Below are 21,602 nucleotides of genomic sequence, written 5' to 3' on the forward strand. Positions count from 1 at the left end.
GACGCTGACGCACACGCGGCTCCTGAAGCCACCGCTGCACCGAGCCCGCCAGGAACCTTTACCCCTAAGTCGCAACTCCAAGGCCTTGCATCTTGGCGGGAACCTCGGAGTGAATAATGCCTTGCTGTCTTGCTCGCCCTCTGCAGGCCACATCTCGCAGGCGTCCCCTAGACTAGAGCATCCTCAATCGCAGGTCTCATCTTCATCAACAAGTTTCTGACCCCGGTTCCTATCCCCAGATCTGGAGGGAAAGATCTCCAGGTCTATTTTACTTCATTTATTTTGGTTTGGAAGGGGGACACACTGGGCAACTGTCAGGTGTTACTCCTCAGGAATCACTACTGGAGAGCTCAGAGAGCCTTATGGGACGCTGTGGATTGAACCCACATTGGGAGTATGCCAGGCGCTAACCCACTATACTTTCACTCCAGTCTCATTCTTTGTTTTCTGTTCTTGCTGTCTCTATTCCACCTACCTGTTCATATCCATGCCTCTTTGGGGGCACCCCACAAAGGTCCCCCCCCCCCCACTATGGCTTCTTACCATCTTTCCCATCTCCAAACCACCCGGTCCCTGAGCCTAGGCTGAACTCCATCCTCTACCCATTAACTACTTCCCGTCCTTCCACTTTCTACATTTATACTTGGCAGTCGCAGTCAGTGTTCTCATTGGCTGTTTGACAGACAGCTGTAAAGAACTGGCCAACCAGAAGTTTGCCACAGAGTCACTGCCCACTTTTTCCTCCTAGAACCACAGCCAGGTTTCCCACCTCAGGCAAATATTTCTGAACAGGACTGTGATGTGTTTGGAGAGAAGATAGGAGAGGGACTTTGGCCAGAGAGAGGCCATGAATGAAAAGGGCAAAATGTACTGGCACCAAAGGTGTGTCTCTCTTGCTCCCAGGTTCTCTCTCTCTTTTTTTTTTTTTTGGGAAGGGTGGAGGGGCAGGAATGGGCAGACACACAGCAGTGCTAAGGGTTACTACTGGTTCTGTACTCAGGAATCAATCCTGGTGGTACTCAGGGTACCATATTGGATGCTACCTATTGAACCTGGGTCAGACATATACAAGATAAGCACCCACCCTCCGTACTATTGTTTTGGCGTCTGCTCCTCAGTTTTGAACTGCTAGGTTCAGAAGTTGCCTCCTGTAGACCTCCAGCAGACCCTTTCTTATTCTAGAGATCTCTTTCTTGTCTTGGTCCAGAGTTCGGAAGTGGACACAGGACTGGTATTTGCTCAACAGGGCCGGATGGCGTAAGCTGGGTGATGTAACAGCTCTTCCTTCTTCCCTGGCCAAAAGACTGACCAGTTCCAGGACACACTGAGGCTGAGGGGATTGTCCAGAGGGAAGGATCCCACTCACTTCCTGGGTCCCTGGAGGACAGTGAAGAGAAGGAGAGCGGAAGAACACTTACGCCCCTCGAAATCTCCAGGGCTAAATTTGGGGATCTGGGTCTGTCAATGTTTGCATGGCTGTATGTTGCTTAGTGAGGACCTGAGTGAGAATGGGAGAGCTGAGGGAGAGATTCTTAGCCTCAGCAAACCTGAAAGTGACCTGGCTTTGCAAACCAAGTGCAGAGACTCCATACTCTACTATTCAACTCAACCCCATTGCCCGTTTTGGATGAGTTTCTCTGTATAACTCTGGACTCAGAGGCTACCTTGAGTGTATTAGAATTGGTTTTGGTTGTGAGTGACATAAGTATTAAGTAAGATCTATTTTATTTCTCTCATAGCAGGGAGGTTTGTCAGCCTTTGGTGTGGTTTTGCAAACATTAGGCACCCTGGATTATGTCACCTCTCTCCAACATGGTCTCTGCCTCCTGGTGCAACGTGGCTGCCAGCATACCAGCACCCTAACTACATTGCAGCTAGCTAGATGGAACTAGCTGGAGGAAATAGGGGATGAAGAGCAGTCACTGCTCACCTGTCTCTGAACATGGGACATTCAGAAGTCACACAAAATATTTCTTTGTGTAGCCCATTGGAGGAAATGTAATTAAACAGCAGTATCTAGATTAGCAAAGAAAAAAAAAATAATGTCCTTAGCTTGGTGGTCAGACACCAAGGTTGTTGTAGCAGAGGCAGACGGTGTCCATCTTGAAGTAAAATTAGCTGTTCCTTCCACAGCCAGCAGCCTGAGCAGAAGGTTCTGGATGCTGCAAGACTCCTAGAGACCCCTCTGGACAGCAGCCTGGCTGTGAGGAATGAGGCTCTGCCTTCTCCTTTGACCCCTGTCTCCAGCTTTGGGGCTTGATGTCCTCCATAAAGCCATGGTGATAGCATGAACAGGGCCTCCTGGGACTCTCGAGAAGGGACAGGATCAGTTGGATGATGAGAGCCAGCCATGCCATCCCAAAGAGGATCCAGAGAGACACCGTGTTCTTGTACCATAGTGGGTATGTCCGTGAGGGATCCATCCCTGTCAGAGAGGGAAGGTCAGAGAGTCCAGGGGTTAAGGGAAGTTCAGAGAGTCCAGGGGTTAAGGAGTTGACCTTGCAGGCAACAGTCCCAGTGAATATGGCCATTCCTGAGCACAGAGCCATGCCTATCCATGAGCACCATGGAGTATGGCCCAAATCCCCTTCTGCTCCTCCAATGGAAGTCACCTCCCAAGGAGTTCAAGAGGGCCAGAGTGATAGCATAGCAGTAGGATGTTTGTTTTGCATACAGCTAACCTGGGACGGACCTGGGTTTGATTCCCGGCATCTCAAATGATCCCCGAGTCTGCCAAGAGTGATTTCTGAGTGCAGAGCCAGGAGTAACCCGAGTACCATTGCTGCCAGGTGTGGCCCAAAACAAACAAACAAACAAACAACAACAAAACACCAAGGAGTTCAAGAAACCTTCCTACATGGATTTGTAAACTCAATTTTTTCTTTGTCTTTCTAAAGGACCCTGGGTTCTAAATTAGTAGTTCTAAAAGTGCTTGTTGCTTGACTCAGTAGCAGCAGTTGCCTAAGAGTTTGTTAGACATACACATGACATGGCCCCCCTCAGACTTATTGGATCAGAAACAAACTTTTAACAAACCCTCAAGAGAAATGTCTTTTCTACTGTTTGCCTGCTTTTGGTTTTGTTCTTTTTTTTTTTGGTGGTGGTGTTCACACCCAGCTGTGCTTAGGCCTTACACCTGGCTCTGCACTCAGGGATCACTTCTGGTGGGCTCTGAAGACCACATGGGGTGCTAAGCATCAAATCCAGGTCAGCCGTGTGCAAGGCAAGCATCCTAACTAGTTTTAATCTTGTTTTTGCTTTTATTTATCTGAAGGGAGGCAGCTTGCTCAGGGTTTCATGATGAACAATTGGAATTACTGACATTTGCAATCTGTCTCTGTTCTTTAGGTTCCTTCCTTCCTTCCTTCCTTCCTTCCTTCCTTCCTTCCTTCCTTCCTTCCTTCCTTCCTTCCTTCCTTCCTTCCTCCTTTTCTTTCTTTCTCTCTCTCTTTCTTTCTTTCTTTCTTTCTTTCTTTCTTCTTTCTTTCTTTCTTTCTTTCTTTCTTTCTTTCTTTCTTTCTTTCTTCCTTCCTTCCTTCCTTCCTTCCTTCCTTCCTCCTTTTCTTTCTCTTTCTTTCTTTCTTTCTTTCTTTCTTTCTTTCTTTCTTTCTTTCTTTCTTTCTTTCTTTCTTTCTTTCTTTCTTTCTTTCTTTCTTTCTTTCTTTCTTCCTTCCTTCCTTCCTTCCTTCCTTCCTTCCTTCCTTCCTTCCTTTCTTTCTTTTTTTTGTTTTTGGGCCACACCCTGTGACGCTCAGGGGTTACTCCTGGCTATGCGCTCAGAAGTTGCTCCTGGCTTCTTGGGGGACCATATGGGACGCCGGGGGATCGAACCGAGGTCCATCCTAGGCTAGCGCAGGCAAGGCAGGCACCTTACCTCCAGCGCCACCGCCCGGCCCCTCTTTCTTTCTTCCTTCCTTCCTTCCTTTCTTCCTTCCTTCCTTCCTTCCTTCCTTCCTTCCTTCCTTCCTTCCTTCCTTCCTTCCTTCCTTCCTTCCTTCCTTCCTTCCTTCCTTCCTTCCTTCCTTCCTTCCTTCCTTCCTTCCTCTCTCTCTCTCTCTCTCTCTCTCTCTCTCTCTCTCTCTCTCTCTCTTTCTTTCTTTCTTTCTTTCTTTCTTTCTTTCTTTCTTTCTTTCTTTCTTTCTTTCTTTCTTTCTTTCTTTCTGTTTTTTGGGTCACACCCGGCAGAGCTCAGGAGTTACTTCTAGCTCTGCTCTCAGAAGTCGCTCCTGGCAGGCTGGCAGGCTCTGGGGACCTTATAGGAGGGTGCCATCCTGTGTTGGCAGCGTGCAAGGCAAATGCCCTACCGCTGTGCTATCTCTCTGGCCCCCAGACTCCTCTTTTTCAAGTCTCCTCTGTCATCCTTCTTCATTTCCATTTCCCTTAGCCTGGAAAACTCCCCCTCAATCTTCATCTCAGGCTCAGAGGTCACCCCCCCTCCCCCCAGAAGTAGGCTGATGAACTCAGTCTGTGCTGGATGTTAGTTTTCTGTTGGCCTTGGGATAAAACACAGGTTGTCCCCATGCAAGTAAGTGATCTCCTGCTGAGCTGCATCCTGAACCCTCTCTTGTGAGTTTACTGGGTGGACCACTACTCTCTCAGGTCTCAGCTTCCTCACCTACACAATGCAGACAATCACAGGGATTGCCTTTAGCACAGCTAATTGAGCCATGAGATCACACCTCTGTCATCCTCACAATGTTTCCTGGAATCTGATTTCCCAGATCTGTACTTGGTTATTGATTTATTTAGCTGGGGTGCCCATTGTGGGTAAACAGATTTGACAAGAAACAGGGAACTGACTGGGTCCCAGTGAGACTTAGCTAAGTCATGCAAAGGAGTCTAGAAGTAAGTTCCTCTATCCATATCTAGGGGTTGTCTTGCCTCCCTCACAGACTGGGAACAGGTGACCTGTCCTCCTCCTTCCTCCAGGTCCATTTCTATCATAGCTCCGACACTATGACCCCTAGCCCTCACACCAGCATTCTGTCCTCTGGCCTCAAGACAAGCTTGCTGTTCTGCCTTCCCAGGCTCAGGCCCTTTCCCAGGCCCCAGCTTGGGGCTGAGACTCCACACAGCCCTGGTAAATGCAGGATTCAATTAAACTGATTGGGTTATGGGGGCCCCGATTCCGCTGGCGCTCCCAAATGAGATCAGTGGGGAGTCAGCCCTCTAGCCCTCAGCTTAGGCAGCTCCTGGCAGCAGAGGGGAGGGACGTTCTTCTCCCCTTTATTTCATTTTTTAAAGCCTAAATCATAAGTGGCAGGAGATCTGGCAGCTGGCAAGGCGCTGGGTTATGTTGCAAATGCAATTGGGGGGTGTGGGGGTGGCGGCAGGGGGCTGAGGCCAGAGGGAACAGGTCCTTGTAATTCTAAGAGGCTCAGCCAGGGCCTGATTGAGTTGCTGTGAAGCCAGTGCCACCTGGGGCTGCCATTCTTGGACAGTGGCCAGCAGTGGCCAGGAATGGAACCTGTCCCTACTCCCAGTCAAGAGAGACTCTAATGGTGGGTGCTCCCAAAGCAGTGCTTAGGAGACCCAGAGTTTCTTAGCTAATTGGACTGGTAGTTCAGTGCAAGGGCTCACAGCTATGGTACTGCTCAAGATTGGTCTGGCTAGGAATACCTTGGCTACTCCAGAGAAATCTCTCTCTCTCTCTCCCTCTTCTCTTCTCTCCATCTCCCTTCCTTTCTCCTTCCTCTTTCATTCCTTCTTCTTTTCCTCCCTCCCTCCTTTCTTCTCCTTCCTTCCTTCCTTCTTTCCTCCCTCCCTCCCTCCTTCCTTCCTTCCTTCTTTCCTCCCTCCCTCCCTCCTTCCTTCCTTCCTTCTTTCCTCCCTCCCTCCCTTCCTCCTTCCTTCCTTCCTTCCTTCTTTCCTCCCTCCCTCCTTCCTTCCTTCCTTCCTTCCTTCCTTCCTTCCTTCCTTCCTTCCTTCCTTCCTTCCTTCCTTCCTTCCTTCCTTCCTTCCTTCTTTCCTCCCTCCCTCCCTCCCTCCTTCCTTCTTTCCTCCCTCCCTCCCTCCCTCCCTCCCTCCCTCCCTCCCTCCCTCCCTCCTTCCTTCCTTCCTTCCTTCCTTCCTTCCTTCCTTCCTTCCTTCCTTCCTTCCTTCCTTCTTTCCTCCCTCCCTCCCTCCTTCCTTCCTTCCTTCTTTCCTCCCTCCCTCCCTCCTTCCTTCCTTCCTCCCTCCCTTCCTCCTTCCTTCCTTCTTTTCTCCCTCCCTCCTTCTTTCCTCCCTCCCTCCCTCCCTCCTTCCTTCCTTCCTTCTTTCCTCCCTCCCTCCCTTCCTCCTTCCTTCTTTCCTCCCTCCCTCCCTTCCTCCTTCCTTCCTTCCTTCCTTCTTTCCTTCCTTCCTTCTTTCCTCCCTCCCTCCTTCCTTCCTTCTTTCCTCCCTCCCTCCCTCCTTCCTTCCTTCCTTCCTTCCTTCCTTCCTTCCTTCCTTCCTTCCTTCCTTCCTTCCTTCCTTCCTTCCTTCCTCCCTCCCTCCCTCCCTCCTTCCTTCCTTCCTTCCTTCCTTCCTTCCTTCCTTCCTTCCTTCCTTCCTTCCTTCCTTCCTTCCTTCCTTCCTTCCTTCCTCCCTCCTTCCCTCCCCCTCCCACCCTCCCACCCTCCCTCCCTCCCTCCCTCCCTCCCTCCCTTCCTTCCTTCCTTCCTTCCTTCCTTCCTTCCTTCCTTCCTTCCTTCCTTCCTTCCTTCCTCCCTCCCTCCCTCCCTCCCTCCCTCCCTCCCTCCCTCCCTCCCTCCCTCCCTTCCTTCCTTCCTTCCTTCCTTCCTTCCTTCCTTCCTTCCGTCCTTCCTTCCTTCCTTCCAAGGCATATATATGTGTGTGTGTGTGTGTGTGTGTGTGTGTGTGTGTGTGTGTGTGTGTGTGTGTCCTCCCCATCAGCATCCAGGTGCCATGGCCAGTGAAATCCACCCCATTGTTTGCTCCAGATGGTTTCCAGCTCCAAACTGGTAACAGTGAGCTGCTCAGGTTTTGCTGAACTGGGGACCACCTGCATTCCAACTAGAGTCACCTGGGAGCCATACGGTGCTAGGGCTGTAAGCTATCTCCTGTACCCCAAAGAAAGGATTGGGTTCCTGTTTCTGTAGGATAGAAGACAAAGACCACAATGAGGGACATTTTGCCATCTCAGATCTTGTGGAAGGTTTAAAACCTGTGCAGCAAGGAGCTGGCTGGGGCTACAGCAGGACCTGCCCTAGGCTTGCAGCTCACCACTTCATCTGCTTCTTCCCCTCCTGCTCCCCTTCCAGATGAAACTACTATAGTCTCAGTGCAGCCTGCATGCACCTAAGTGGTTGCACAGGGAACCAGAACCAGTGGCCCTTTGGGAATACAGACCCCTCAAGGGTTTGGACCGTGCTTCCCATTTGGAATGGCTAGGAGGAGAACTCTGGGAGACCTGAGCCCCTTGAGAGCCCTCTAGACATGGATACCCTAAAAACAAAAGGAAGGATCTAGCCCAGTCCTCCCACTGGCTGAAAGAATCCTGCTATCCTGTGAACCCTCTTCCTCTAACTGCACTGTCACTGCCACAGGTGACACCCTAGTAGAGACTCTGCCCTAGAGGCTGCTCCAGGCAAACTTTCAGGGGCAGCGGTTGACCCCAGGACCAGATTCTGGGAGCCCTGGTGATGAGTGGCACCTTGAGACTGTCACTGGCGGATCCTTTTTCCACTTTCTCCTCCTTTCTGGGAACTATCAGCAGGGTGAGTGTTCTAAGTGTCATCATTTGCACCCCAGTGGTCGAGAGGCTGCCCAGGATCTGTCTAATTGTGCCACTCTAGACCGGTCAGTTAAAGGGCACTTCCTGGCAAAAGGAGATCTCAGAATGAAGAGATGCTCTTCTAGCTATTGTCCTGGGCTTTGGACTCCATTCTGAGACCAAGGGAAAGCACTAGAGGTTTTCATGTGACCCGATGCCACTTATAAAAAATAAAGACCCTAAGAGATAAAGAGAGGAGGGAGATGAGCTGCACAGATAGCCAGGTGATGCAATGGCCAACCGGCTCAGCCAGCAATGGCTGTGGGACAGGGAAGAGAGGACAGAAGAGCAATTGGAGTGGTGGGAGGGGCAAATGGGGTCAGTTCAGTTCTCCTCCCTTTTTCCTCCCTCTTTCCTCCCTTTGCCTAAAGAACAGCAGGGAGAAAGGACTTTCAACAGACTAGAAGGCCCTAGGGGCTTAGCTGGCAGTTTTCTCAGAGCCCACTCTCCAGATGGGAACACTAAGGCCCAGAGAAGGGGAGCTGATGCAATATGAATGAATAAATTTGGGAGACAAACTGACATCAGGTCTGAGAGATGGTTTAAGGGCTCTGGCATATATGGGAGCTGATCCCCAGTACTGATCTCCGCTTTGAGCACCTCCAGGGCAACTCCTGGTCTCCATATCCTCTGACCTAAGAAAGAAAGTAAAGACTAAACCGGACCAGAATAGAATCATGTCTTACTAGCTGTACTATCTCAGCAAGTGGCTGGGCTTCAGAGTGAACTGCAGCCCAGTCTAGTACGTTGCCTGCCCACTTAGCTGCTTATTTAGGGCCAGAGGATCCCAGAACAGGCACAGCGCCCCCGGATGCCCCCATGGAACCTTCAGAGGCACTGCTCCTGGGGCAAACCTCTAGTCCAGGAGCAGCAGTGCTGCTGAGGTCCGGCTTCCACCTCCCACAGAACTTCCACATTGCCCCCTGCTGGACATCCAACTCAATTTTTTAAGGTGTCAGGGTTGCTGCCACTGGGGTCCTGAGCCTGGGACATAGCACCAGGGGTGATAAGAAACTTCAAGTTCCACGGGGCAGAGTGATGTAAAAAGGAAACATGGAGTGGGGGAGTCAGGGATTCCCCCTCTCTGTGGAATTTAGGTACATCAGCTGAGCTCCTGGTCGTGCAAGTCTTTCCACTCCTCCATCTTATCAAGATGCCCAGAAACAGTGACTTCTCCGAAGCACTCAATGGGCTCAAACTCCATTGTGGCCTTTCAGCTGGGTGACCATAGCCCTGTTATATGACAAAGGTGAATTGTGCCAAAGACACAGCAATCTCTGGACTCTGGGGCATCAAGTTCTGTGTCAGGTCCAGATGTCAGGGGAACAGAGGAGTGGAGTGTAATATCCAGCTTAGCTCTAGAAGGGACACCCCTCCTACCTTTGGAGCTCTTACCAATCACATAGTCCCCGAAGCCCACAGTGCTGAGTGTCATGAAGGCAAAGTAGAAACTCTCCACGTAGTTCCAGCCCTCCATGCAGGAGAAGAGCAATGGCGGCAGGAGAAGGAAGAGCAGGAGGCCTGAGATGAGGGCACCGGAGCCTGCCAGCCACCGGGCCTTGGTTGGGTCCTGTAGGTGTGACAGGGGTGGCAGATGCCTGGAGGGTAGTGAGCTGGGATAGGACAAAGGCTGCCCTGTGTTCTCTCCATCTCTTTTATATTCTGTCCTCAGGTTCCTACTAGTGCCCCTTATGATTAAAGACCCCTATCTGGGCAGTGACCCCCAATTCCCATCCACTCCCACTCATCATTCCCAATTCCAACCCATCCCCACCGGTCACCTTGGTTATTTTTTGGGGGGGCACTCCTGGTGATGCTCAGGAGTTGCTCCTGGCTATGCAGTCAGAAATTGCTCCTGGCTAGGGGGGACCATATGAGACACCGGAGATCTAACCAGGTCCATCCTGGATCTGCCGTGTGCAAGGCAAATGCCCTACCGCTGTGCTATTGTTTTGGCCCCACCAGTCACCTTGATTCGCCCACCCCTCTTACCCACTCATGTAGCCTCCTCACCTTCCAGGTCTTTCCCAGCCTGCGGGCACAGCCATGCACCCCTCGCTTCATGAGACGGCCCAGCTGGTTGAGTACCACGAGGTTGAGGGGGATTCCCACCAGAGCGAAGAAGATACAGAAGAGCCGGGCAGCCATGGTGTGGGGGCTCAGATTGCCGTAGCCTGAGAGGAGACCAGGGGGCACTTCAGGGAACCTTTCTCTGCCCAGAGGCCTCCTTCAGCCATTTCTGATAAAACAACTCAGATTCTTTTATGGGGCCTGGGGCAATGTTCAGGGCACCAAGATCCACTTTGGTGATACTTGGCCTGTTGAGGTGATGCTGCTCAGGCCCAACACTGTGGAGGATTATGGGGTCATTCTTGGTATTTAGGGGCCTCCTGTGCTGTACCCTGAGGAGGTGGGAGCCATGTGGTACCAGGGATGAAAGCTGGGGTTGCCCACATGTTAGACAAGTGCTGTTCAGTGAGCCACCTCCCCAGCCAGCAGCTAGCATTGGCCAAGTCCCTTTGTGTCCTGATCTTGCACTGGGACCATCTGTTCATTCCTTAAAACCTCACAGTCACCCTTGCCAATGTGTGTGTGTGTGTGTGTGTGTGTGTGTGTGTGTGTGTGTGTGTGTGTGACTTCATATTTTATGGGTGGAAAAAGCAAAGCTCTAGGTGGCTGAGTGGGGTGTGTGAGCTCAAACTGGCAAAGTTTGAGAATCCCTTTTTCTTTCCTTCCTCTTGGTAGAGTGTAGAAGAGTCTCCGTGCTTTCAAATCCAGGCCACACTACTCTATGGACATGATTATAGGTCACTGGAGCTACGATTCCCTCCAGGCAGCCCTACTGAGATTCCCTCACCAGCTCCTTTTTTTTTGTTTGTTTTTGAATTTTTGGTTTTTGGGTCACACCCGGCAGCGCTCAGGGGTTACTCCTGACTCTACACTCAGAAATCGCTCCTGGCAGGCTCAGGGGACCATATGGGATGACGGGATTCGAACTACCGTCTTTCTGCATGCAAGGCAAATGCCCTACCTCATGTTATCTCTCTGCTCCCTCACCAGCTCTTAAAGCTACACATTGGTGGGTCCTTCCTCCTGCTGTTCTTTCCCAGGGGGAGATGGCCTCAAAGTCTCATGCTCTCTCTACCAAAGAACCCTTGAAGACTGAGGGGTTGATGAGGAGGCTTCAGGAGTCTGTGTGTTTATGCACGCATATGTATGTGTGATGGTGTGCATGTGCTTGTGTTTAAGGAAGAGGCTGAGGTGTTCTTGAAAGGGTTTTGTTAGTTTGAATGTTCTCCTCTCCATTCTTGTCCCTTCTTGGTTGCCACCACTGTTTTGTCTTTGTAGGATGCAAGCCTGATATACACATTCAATGGAAAGCCATTATCTGCTATGAGGAAAAGTGAGTGGAACTTGAGGTGACCATGGTGAGTGGTAGGAAGTGAAGGACAAAACTAATGTCTGGGTTCATGAAAACTATGGTACTTCCAGGAGAAATAGTTCAGGAGGAAGGAGCAGAGGGGATGAAGGGTGTTGGGAGGACTGCACTTGGGTGGCAGAGATGGTGACAATATATTATACATACAGAGGTGTGAAGCTAAATCTTGGATAGTTCTTAGTCCTGTGAACTCATGATAAGTCAATAAAAACAGTAAACATCGAAAATGACATAAACAAGGGTCTAGAGTCATAATATTGAAGGTAGGGCATTTACTTGGCTTGTGGCTGTCCCAGATTCACCACTTCTGTGAGCACAAAACTAGAAATAAATTGTGAGCATTGTCAAGAGTGCTCCAAACATTCCTCCCCCAAATTAAATTAATAAAATAAAATAAAATGCAAACCCGATTATGCCTTCCCCCATCCGGACCGTGTCCGAGACCCATCTTTCCCAGCTCCTTCTATATCAAACCTGAAGCTCCCTTCATGCAGCTGTGCCTTTGAACATATAACTCTCCCCCAAGAGTGTGTTTTGTTTCTCATTTTGTTTTTGGATCACGCTTGGTGATGTTCAGGGGTTACTCTTGGCTCTGAACTCAAGAATCATTCTTGGCAGGGCTCGGGGGATCAAACCTAGGCCAGAGTGTACAAAGCAAGTGCCCTACCTTCTATTACTCCAGCCCCCCAAAAGTGTAATTTTTAAGTCACTGAATCAAATCCTGCCCTGCTGGGGGTGGCTCCCTCATTCTACAGGTACGGAGAGAAGTGCTGTATCACAATGCTTTATTTTCCTGTTTTCTGCTCCCAGCATCCCCAGTCTCTTGAGAGAAAGGCTGGTCTTAATCATCTTTTTCCATTCTTAGTAACTGACATAGGACAGACAAGAGAGATTCCCTGCTTCAGCACCGAGTAAGCATAGAATGGATGAGAAACACAGGAATGAATGTACAACTAGATGAATGAATGCCTTGCACCCTGCCTGTATACTCCCCTGACACCCTGGATCCTCTACTTCCCTATATTCCACACTCCCTTGTCATGGCTGATTTCCTTCAGCCCACACCTAGGGGGCTCAGCACCCCACCTCATTCCCAAGGAGGCCAGACATATCCAAGTCCAGCTCAAGTGCTTTGACATTGGAAGCACTTACTGGGTGTGAATCCCAGCTCTGCCCTGTGCAGGTCCCTGGCAGGCATGGAGCGGTGGCTTGACTTTCCTGAGCCTCCATTTCCTTATCTGTAGAATGGGAATATTGATATCTACAGATAGAACAGTGTGGTCGAGCTTAAAAGTAGGTACTTGGGGATGTGTTGAGACTTAGTCAAGCACTAAGTCAACAGCAGGTGCTCTATAAATGTCTGTTGAATGAATGGGTGGAAGAAACATTGAGCAGCACTGACCAGACTTTCAAGTGGGAATATCCAAGGCCTCTGGGAACCACATGCATCTTGCCCTCTTGTCTTTCTAGTTTCCTCCTCCCAAGGAGAGGATTTCTTTTCTTCATCTTTGGTACTCAGAAAGGTAAGACCCTTGTTTTTCAGTTATTTATCCACCTATCCTCTAACTGATGCCCACTCCCCAGCCCATACTCCATCCCTGGAAGGACCCTTGGAGAGGCCTTGGATGAGCTCAGCTGACAGCCAGGAGACTCTTTGGTCTTTCTCAATATGCCTGTGTCTGTCCACACAACCTCTCACTTTAGATGATTTCCCTGTCACTACTCATCTACTCAAACTCTGTGGGTATATCCCCAGAACCTTCTCTCCAAACTCGGCGCCACTCGCTTTTCCTGCCCTCTCTAGTTAGCAGATTCTTTACATGAACTAACCACTCCCCTGCCTTAGGATCTTTGTACTTGCTGTTGGGAGGGTCTTTCCCCCAGGACAAGACTGCAGAATTTGTTCTTTATTTTCTTTCTATCTTAGCTTCAAAGCTATAGTATCAGAGAGGGGTAGCTGTATAAGACTCCATTCACCTTCACCATGACCTTACCTGGCTTTATTTTTATTTATGCACCTCCCACCTCCAGAGTGTTCACCATTGCCTTTTCCTCAACCAGATGTGCCCTCACTCCAGCCTCACTATCAGCCTCTAGAAGGCAGTTTGATTGACCATTGTACCACCACACCTAGAATTCTCTGGCCCATCCTGGTATTGGGGCTTGTTGTGTTGAGAACTGGACAAGGAAGGAAATCTGGCTAAAGTCCAGAGACTATGAACCATGTGGACTCAGGCCTGTCTTGAGGCCCAACAGTGTCTCTGTTCTTCCGGACTCAGTTCATTTGGGGCTTTGGAAAATGCTGCCCTTTTAACCATCAGTTCCCAGAGGACAGGAGGACCAAGGAAGCAGTGTTCTGCTATGCCTTTCAGAATAGCTCTGAGAAAGTGTTTGTGGATTTGTATATGTGTGAGTGTAAATGTACTGTGAATGTGAATATGTGTATATTATGTGAATGTATAAGTGTGTTTGTGCTTAAGTGTGTATTTGGAATGCGTTCATGTGAGTATCTGAGTATATGTTGTGGATTTGTGTGTAAATGTGAATATTAGGAATGCATTGAGAGTACTGCATGTAATTGTGAGAATATATGACTGTGTGTATATGTCTACTTCTCTATGTGTGAGTGTATGTGGCTGTGTTTGGGCATACTTGTGAGTGTATTGTAAGTTTTTGCATTTGAGTGTGTGTTGTTGGGGTCAAACATATGCCCTTCCCATCACAGAGCTGGTCAGGGCGGGCGGAGCAGGAGAAAATAATTCAAGTTTGGTGGGCTGAAGACTCAGTCAGAGGGTTGAAGCAAGGGTGGATTCAGAGGCAAAGACCCCCTTCCCGAAATCTGTGCTACCCAGCCAACGTGAATGTACTCTGAAGTCAATCAAAGGGGCAAGAAGGAATTTATGTAGCTCTTATGCACCCCATTAATGACACACCATTGTAGAACATCCACTGTACACAGGTGGATTCTGGAGTGAATAAATGCCAGGAATCGGAGCCGAGAGGCTTCCAGGCATTCATGTCTCAATGGCCCATGAAGCCTGATCCCTGCTTCCAAGAAACACCAACCGATTTTAAAACTAGATAGAGAGGCTGGAACTGCAGGGGCCCACTCCAAGGATGAGGCTGCTAGGCTGGTTTCTCTGGGAGAGATGCCTGAGGGAGCTGGAGCCACCAGCGGGGTTCGCCTGCCACCTGGTGGCTAATATTGAGCTATGCAGGGGCCCGGCAGACTGGCACAACTCGGAGTGGCCTAGCTTAGAATTAGATGTCTGCTCTTTCTCTTCCCCTCATGAGCCCCCTGCCCCCCTTAGACAATGCCAACAAAGCAGATGAGAAATATGACTCCAATATCTTTGTGAGAGATAAAGGGTGAGTGGGGTGCCTTGGTGAGATGAGCAGATACCTCTTTCCTCCAAAGCCTGAGGATAGGGGTGAGTCTATTTTAGTATCTGCCCCTCTTTCCTTCCTAATTTCCCCTCAGCCCTTCTCCCCACTTTACTAGCTCATGTTCAGTGTTGAGTAGGATTGGCAGAAGGGGCATGGAAGCTACTTCACTGCTGCCCTGGGGAGACATCTGTGTCTCCTGGAGCTTCTCAGACCTGAGCCTCATGTCAACCTCCTGGGAATGTGCTATAGGCAGAACCTCAGGGAGCCCTGAAATTCTGCCCCCCCCAAATCCCTATCCCTCAGTGGGAGGCCACCTTTCCCAGCCTCATACACCCAGACTCCTGCTCTTACCAATGGTGGTGATGGTGGACACAGAGAAGAAGAAGGAGCCCACAAACTCCCAGCGTCCCATGCTGGTGGTGGTGTTGCCGAGGGCGATGTCCCCACTTTTGTACGCTTTGATGACCTCCTGGAAAAGAGGCTGCAGTGACCATCAGGCTCTGTGGGGTGACTGGGCTCTTGCATCTGCATTCACATAGTCATATGCATACAGATGTCCCCGACCACAGGCATACAAGACACACATGTGTATGCACACATAGCTATATACACTGACATACATAGGCTCATACATGCACAACACGTGCAAAATCACACACACAGGACCCGGAGAGATAGCACAGTGGCGTTTGCCTTGCAAGCAGCCGATCCAGGACCAAAGGTGGTTGGTTTGAATCCCGGTGTCCCATATGGTCCCCATGCCTGCCAGGAGCTATTTCTGAGCAGACAGCCAGGAGTAACCCTTGAGCACCGCCGGGTGTGACCCCAAAACAAAACAAAAAACAAACAAAAAATCACACACACAGAGGTATGCAGACTCAGTAACAATCCTCACAATCAATTGGTCCTGTTACAATTGGTCCAGGGCCTGGAGATTCTCCTTTCAATCAGGGGATCCCTAGGAGCAGGGCATTTCCTGCTGTTCCTTCCCTTCTCCTTACCCCAGAATGCTCAGCAACACAGACCTCATTGGCTATTTATTTCCTCTCCTGTGCATGCCCATTCCTGCAGCTGTATCTGGCCAGACAACATGTGTACTTTTAGGGATCCTAAAGCTGATGGGGACATGACTCTGCCCTCAGTAAAACTGAGACATTCCTGACTGACTCCAGCACAGTAAGGCCCTGTGGCTGTATGATAATGAGCCAAAAGCTCAACACCTGGGAGGGCTTTGGGGTCCTCTGCAGATGGCCCAAAGGGTCAGTTTGAAGGCTTCACAAGCATTTATTTGGCCTGTGCTCTGCCCCTCGTACCTCATGGTCCTCCAAGTACTGCAGGTCCCTCCAAGTAATATGCTGAGAGTAGCTCCTGAGCACCACCAGGTGTGGCTCACCCTTCCCCATACCAAAATGCTCAGCTTCATTTGTAAAATAAGAATACTAATAACCTCCCCTTCACAGTTATAGGACAGGAGTGTGCTTTGCTGTTCTAGCCTAGGTCCTTTATCTCTATATGGTTCTTCTGTATCTCTATCAAATTCTTTTGGTGTCCCATAAATTCCCACTCATCATTAGCTTTCTTAGACTTCCAGATTCTTTCGTTGTTGTTACTTTGTTCTTGGACAATACTCTGCTGTGCTCAGGCTTATTCCTGGCTCTGTGCTCAGGAATAATTCCTGGTTGTGCTTAGGGAGATCTTATGGAATACTGGGGTTCAAACCCTAATCAGCCATGTTCAAAAAAAGTATTTACCCCTATTCTATTTTTTTGCCCCCTACCTGCAGATTCTTTTCTCATTGACTTTCTCTTAGGTCCAAGGACTTCAGGAGTCTGGTGGGAGGAGAATGAAGCAGTAGTAAGCACGATAAATTTGGTGCTCCTGTCATCTGCACTATTTCTAATATGAAACAGTAGGAAAACTGCAAGGCAAGGTGTTTATTCTGATGTGGGTGGCGAAAGCTTCACAAGGAGCCTTGTTTCATTGGGTTTTCCCAATTCATTGTTGGGTTAGTTGTTTCATTGGGTCTTCCTGGTCAGATCAGAGCCTCCCAGGGGGAAGGACATTGAGCTGGATGGACCAGAAGAAATAGAGTGTGTGTGTGGGGGTGTAGCTAGAAAGGGGGAGATAGAAAGGCAGAGGGGAGCCAGGCCATGCTTAACTCAGCTATGTTAGAGGCAGGTGGCAATTGGCCCCCAATATCCATGATCACGACTAAAGGGGGGAAGGATCAGGCTTCTGGGTAGACAAGTCCAGTGGGGAGAGACTGAGAAGTCCCCAGGGATGCTTCAGCATGAGGCCCAGTGAGAAAAAAGAGGAGAAACTGAGAAGCTGGGCCACAGCTATTACATGTAAAGACTGGGGAGCCTCTGAGATCTCTTGTAGTGGGTGTAGACTTGACCACTGACCCAGAATGACTACATCTGAGGAGGACCAGACTTGGGCAGGGTGTGGGTGGGAGATTTGACACTCTCTCGGAAGCTGCAAGTAAGTGACTCTGAAGTAGGGTTACAATATCTCAATCCTGGAGATAGCAGATTACCCAGAAGAACTGAGGAAGAGAGTACAGTGGTGGTGGTGGGAGGAGTGTGCAGATTGCAAAGAGAATCTCTGCTGGATTCCCTAGGAAACACCCCTCAGAGATCCACACAGAGACACCATTCTTGCAGCTAGCAGGCCCATCCACTGAGCCTCAGTATCTCCATCTCTATCTCCCTGGAAATGATAACAACAATGCCTAGGGAAGAAGTAAGTGAGAAGAACTCAAACAGGTAAAATAGCTACAATGGAGTCAGGAAACTAGTGCAGGGATCCCACTTCCATTCCCAGGACCATGTGGCACACTGGGCGTGGCCCTCTTGGACCCTGACCCTATAAGACTCAAATATGTCTTCCCCCTCTGGCATTGATTTATCTACCCAGATGCCCTGGACATCTAGGTGCCCTGGACATTGCCTGTGGACTCCATTTCAGTTTTTTTGGGGGGTCACACCCGGCAGCGCTCAGGGGTTACTCCTGGCTCCGTGCTCAGAAATCGCCCCCAGCAGGCACAGGGGACCATATGCGATGTCGGGATTCGAACCACCATCCTTCTGCATGAAAGGCAAACACCTTACCTCCATGCTATCTTTCTGACCCCCTTGCTCCATTTCAAGTCTTAAAACAAGCAAATAATTGGTCTAGATACACAGCAGTGGTACCCAGAAGGGTTTGCACTATAATTACGGTCATCACCCAGGTTGCAGCAGTTGACAGTTTGCAAGGGGGGAGATACAGGCTCAGTGGGGAACTAGCAGGTGACTGCCTTGCACAAGTTTAAGATAGGACTGGAGGAGCCCTATTAGCTCTTTTTTTTTTTTTTTTTGTTTTTGGGCCACACCCGGCGGTGCTCAGGGGTTACTCCTGGCTGTCTGCTCAGAAATAGCTCCTGGCAGGTACGGGGGACCATATGGGACACCGGGATTCGAACCAACCACCTTTGGTCCTGTATCAGCTGCTTGCAAGGCCAACGCCGCTGTGCTATCTCTCCGGGCCCCCTACTAGCTCTTTTAAGGGTAGTGTGGAAAGGAGGGATCCTGCCAGCTGGGTCCAAGGCCAGGACTCTGCTTCTATGCCAACATCCTCCCTATTTTTCCCACTTGCACCCGTTCTCTCCCTTCCCAGGACTGTCTCTGGGAGAGCTATTCTGGACCAGAAGGCAGGGTCAGGATTTATAGGCTAATGGTGCAGAAGTCTAGGGCTCACCAAATATGAACAGTTCCCAGGCCAGCATGTGAGATTGGGTTCGGTTAAGATGGATTCTGAGAGGCCAGAGAGATAGCATGGAGGTAGGGCACTTGCCTTGCATGCAGAAGGACAGCGGTTCAAATCCCAGTATCCCAGATGGTGCCCCGATCTGCCAGGAGTGATTTCTGAACATAGAGCCAGGAGTAACCCCTGAGCGCTGCTGGGTGTGACCCAAAATCAAACATACAAACAAAACCAAAACAACAAAAACAAAAACAAAAAAAGCAAAAGATGGATTCTGAGGAGACCCTCCCCCCCATCTATCCCTGACGTTTCACCCTAAATCTTCCTACCATATCCCCTCCAGCCTGCAACTCTTTGAGTTCCCAACAGGTACCCCAGCATCCTCTAGCCTCCCGTGGTCCTTTTCCATTTCCCACATCCCATCCGATCCTTCCCAGCCTCCAGGGCTGGTTGGGCACAGTGCCCAGAGCCTGGTGTCCAAAACTGAACAATGTGCATTTGGACAAAGAATACTTCTGTTTTTCTTTAGGTTTTGGGTCACACCCAGCTGCACTCAGTGGTTGTTACTCCTGGCTCTGTGCTCAGAAATAATTCCTGAGAGGTTGGAGGAGGGACATATGGGAATCGAACCCAAGTCAGCAGCTTCCAAAGCAAACACCTTACCCGCTGTGCTATCTCTCTGGCCCCAAAGAACACTTATGAGTCCACCACCTCTTCTTTTGTGCAGGGTTGGTACACTTCGAGTCTCTCCTCTACCAGTCTTCCTTACCATCAGGGCCTCATTGCACTGCCCTGGGGACAGGCCTGCCACTCCCTCCTTCTCACCTCTACCCTCCACTAGATTCCCAGGACCATGTATATGTTCTTGCTCCTTAGGCATTGCCAATGGCCTCCAGCAGTCTTGATCTCAATTTGTATATTTGCTCCCAAGACCTCCAGCCAAGTACTTCTGGTCATCGGGATCCTCACTAACAGGTGGGTCCTGTTAATTCCTGATACCCCCTAACATACACACACAGACACACACACAGACACACACAGACACAGACACAGACACACACACACACACACAGACACACACACACACAGACACACACACACACACACACACACACACACACACACACACACACACACACACACACGCCCTGTGGTTCTCTCGAAATTAGATGGTGTCACTGCCAGGCTCAGTTGCTTCCTCCCGCTTCCTACTGGAGATTCCCACGCCTCTGGCTGCAATTGTGGGTCCATCCCCAAACTACAGGGGCTGGGTCCCGCCCAACACTTTAGCCCCCCCACGCTCAGCAAGCAGCCCAGCACTCTCCCCATCGTGCACTCCCTCCACTGCTGTTCTGGACAAGTGCTCCCAGGGGGGCGCCTTCTGCCTCTAACCCGGATCAGCGAATCCAACGCCGAGTCATCGAGACACGTGAAGTTCCGCAGCAGCTCCCACTTGTCCTGCCTGAATTTGTGGCTCGAGTTTCTGGCCGCGGGACCTTCCAGCACGCAGAACACGCTGGTGCCCAGCGCCAGGTAGGCCAGGTAGATGAGCAGCAGCAGCACCGTGTCTGGCAGCGAGGAGCACCGCGTGCGGCCCTCAACTCGGGCCCTGAGCATCCTGGGCCGGACGGCGCCGGTGTCCCGGGTCTCAGACGAAGAGCAAGGACCTGGCTGGAGCCGGAGCGGACCTTCTCAGACCAAAGCCCGTCTCCGCCCAGTTTTCTCCGCGGAGGGGGCGTGTTGGGGGTGGGACAGCCTTGCCACACCCGCCGAGGTCCAATCCCACGACCCAGAGGGACCTCTGCCCCTCCTTCAGCGCTCTTGCAGCGCCCACCCCTTGGCCAGGCTCCACTTGAAAGGGACGGCAACTGGGTGACCTCAAGCCCTCAAATGAAGGACCCCCCCCCCCCTAGCTCTTCCTCCTCCCCCCCCCAATGTACTGTAGCCAACATAGGGGTTGCAGCTCACAGCACAGTGCTGGAAGAGAAAGCAAGAAGCCAAGTTTATTGTCTGGGCCTCTCATCCAAGTCCTTAGACTCTGGCACACTGGCGTTGGACTTGCCTGCCAGGTCCTCTGTGGATGTCTGCGGCACCAGCCCTGCCTGATTGTGCTGGGTATGAGTTAATTCATTTCTTGGGTCTGCAAGGGCTCCCCAAGGGCTCCCACTTCCACTCCATTCAGAATGGAGGAGGCCTGCAGGGCTTGGGGGTAGCGCAGGGCTTCCTTTAGTTTTCCGGGCCTCTTGCCTTTCAGGAAGCCTGGGGTTTAAGTGGGTGTCTGGCAGCTGCAGAGAGTCTTCCATGGGCTCCTCCCTGGAGCCACCCCCGCCTCATGGCTTTGGCTGGGCTATTTCCAGAGTGCCTGACTAGGAGAGGTAGGACTGAGGTTTGCAGGGAGCTGGGCCTCCTTGGTCCTCCTCTCCCCTCACTTTCTGGCCTGCCATGGCCTGATGTGGCAGGAGAGCGGACAGGTCTGCAGGGAGCACTCCCAAAGGCCTCTCAGCCTCCTTGGAATGGACTTCCTGGAAATATGGGGTCTTCTGGGTTTCCATTTCAAGTATCTTCCAAATACATGAGGTATTTGAAAGGCTCATGTGGAGGAACCCAGAGATAATAATGAGGTCAAGGGGTGTCATGTTCAAAGAGTGGGGCTGGAGCAACAGTACTGCAGGTAAAGCACTTGCCTTGCATACGGTGACTGGACTCAATGTCTAGCATCACACATGGTCCCTTGAGCCCACCAGACTCTGAGTGCAGAGCCAAGAGTAACCACTGAGCATCATCGAGTTTGGCCCCAAAACAATAACAGCAAGAGCTCATATGGTTTTGTTTTCTGCCCAGAGTGGGGGAAAGCATAGGGGTAGGCACTGGTAGGCTGCCAGCTTCCTAAGGACAGGTATCCTGTTTATACTGGGCTGGGCTGCTCAAAAGTCTCTTTCTCTTCCATGATGGGCCCTTGTCATGCTCTGGATTGAGCCCTGCCTTAGCATGCTGGGCTCTAGCTGAGTGGTGTTGCCTTTCTGCTTTCATATCTGATGTTCAGTTAGATGTATGCAAAGAACTGGAGCAATTTTTGTTGTATCCCCGAGCTTGGCACAGTGCCTGACACATAGTGAGGACCTGAAAATACATGCTGTGCACAGAACCAATAGGAAAAAGCCCAAGTTACCCTTAATTTGCTGTCCTAGAGAAGGTTTCTTGGGAGGAGGAAGAGGAGGATCACAGTGATGAAATCAGAATGGTGATATTGCCTGGCTATATGCACTTCTCTCT

General features: G+C 50.5%; 1 protein-coding gene across 1 annotated transcript; it reads right to left on the minus strand.

Annotated features, from left to right (window-relative positions):
- Positions 1 to 2,114: 2,114 nt before the first annotated feature.
- Positions 2,115 to 20,881, minus strand: KCNK17 (potassium two pore domain channel subfamily K member 17). The gene is made up of 6 exons (XM_049764754.1): positions 20,759 to 20,881; positions 19,722 to 20,000; positions 14,934 to 15,051; positions 9,770 to 9,930; positions 9,152 to 9,326; positions 2,115 to 2,425 (listed from the first exon to the last, which is right to left on the minus strand). The coding sequence occupies exons 1-6, from the start codon at positions 20,879 to 20,881 to the stop codon at positions 2,115 to 2,117; spliced, it is 1,167 nt and encodes a 388-aa protein (XP_049620711.1).
- Positions 20,882 to 21,602: the final 721 nt, after the last annotated feature.

The sequence above is a fragment of the Suncus etruscus genome, chromosome 18, assembly GCF_024139225.1.
Source record: "Suncus etruscus isolate mSunEtr1 chromosome 18, mSunEtr1.pri.cur, whole genome shotgun sequence".
NCBI lineage: Eukaryota > Metazoa > Chordata > Mammalia > Eulipotyphla > Soricidae > Suncus > Suncus etruscus.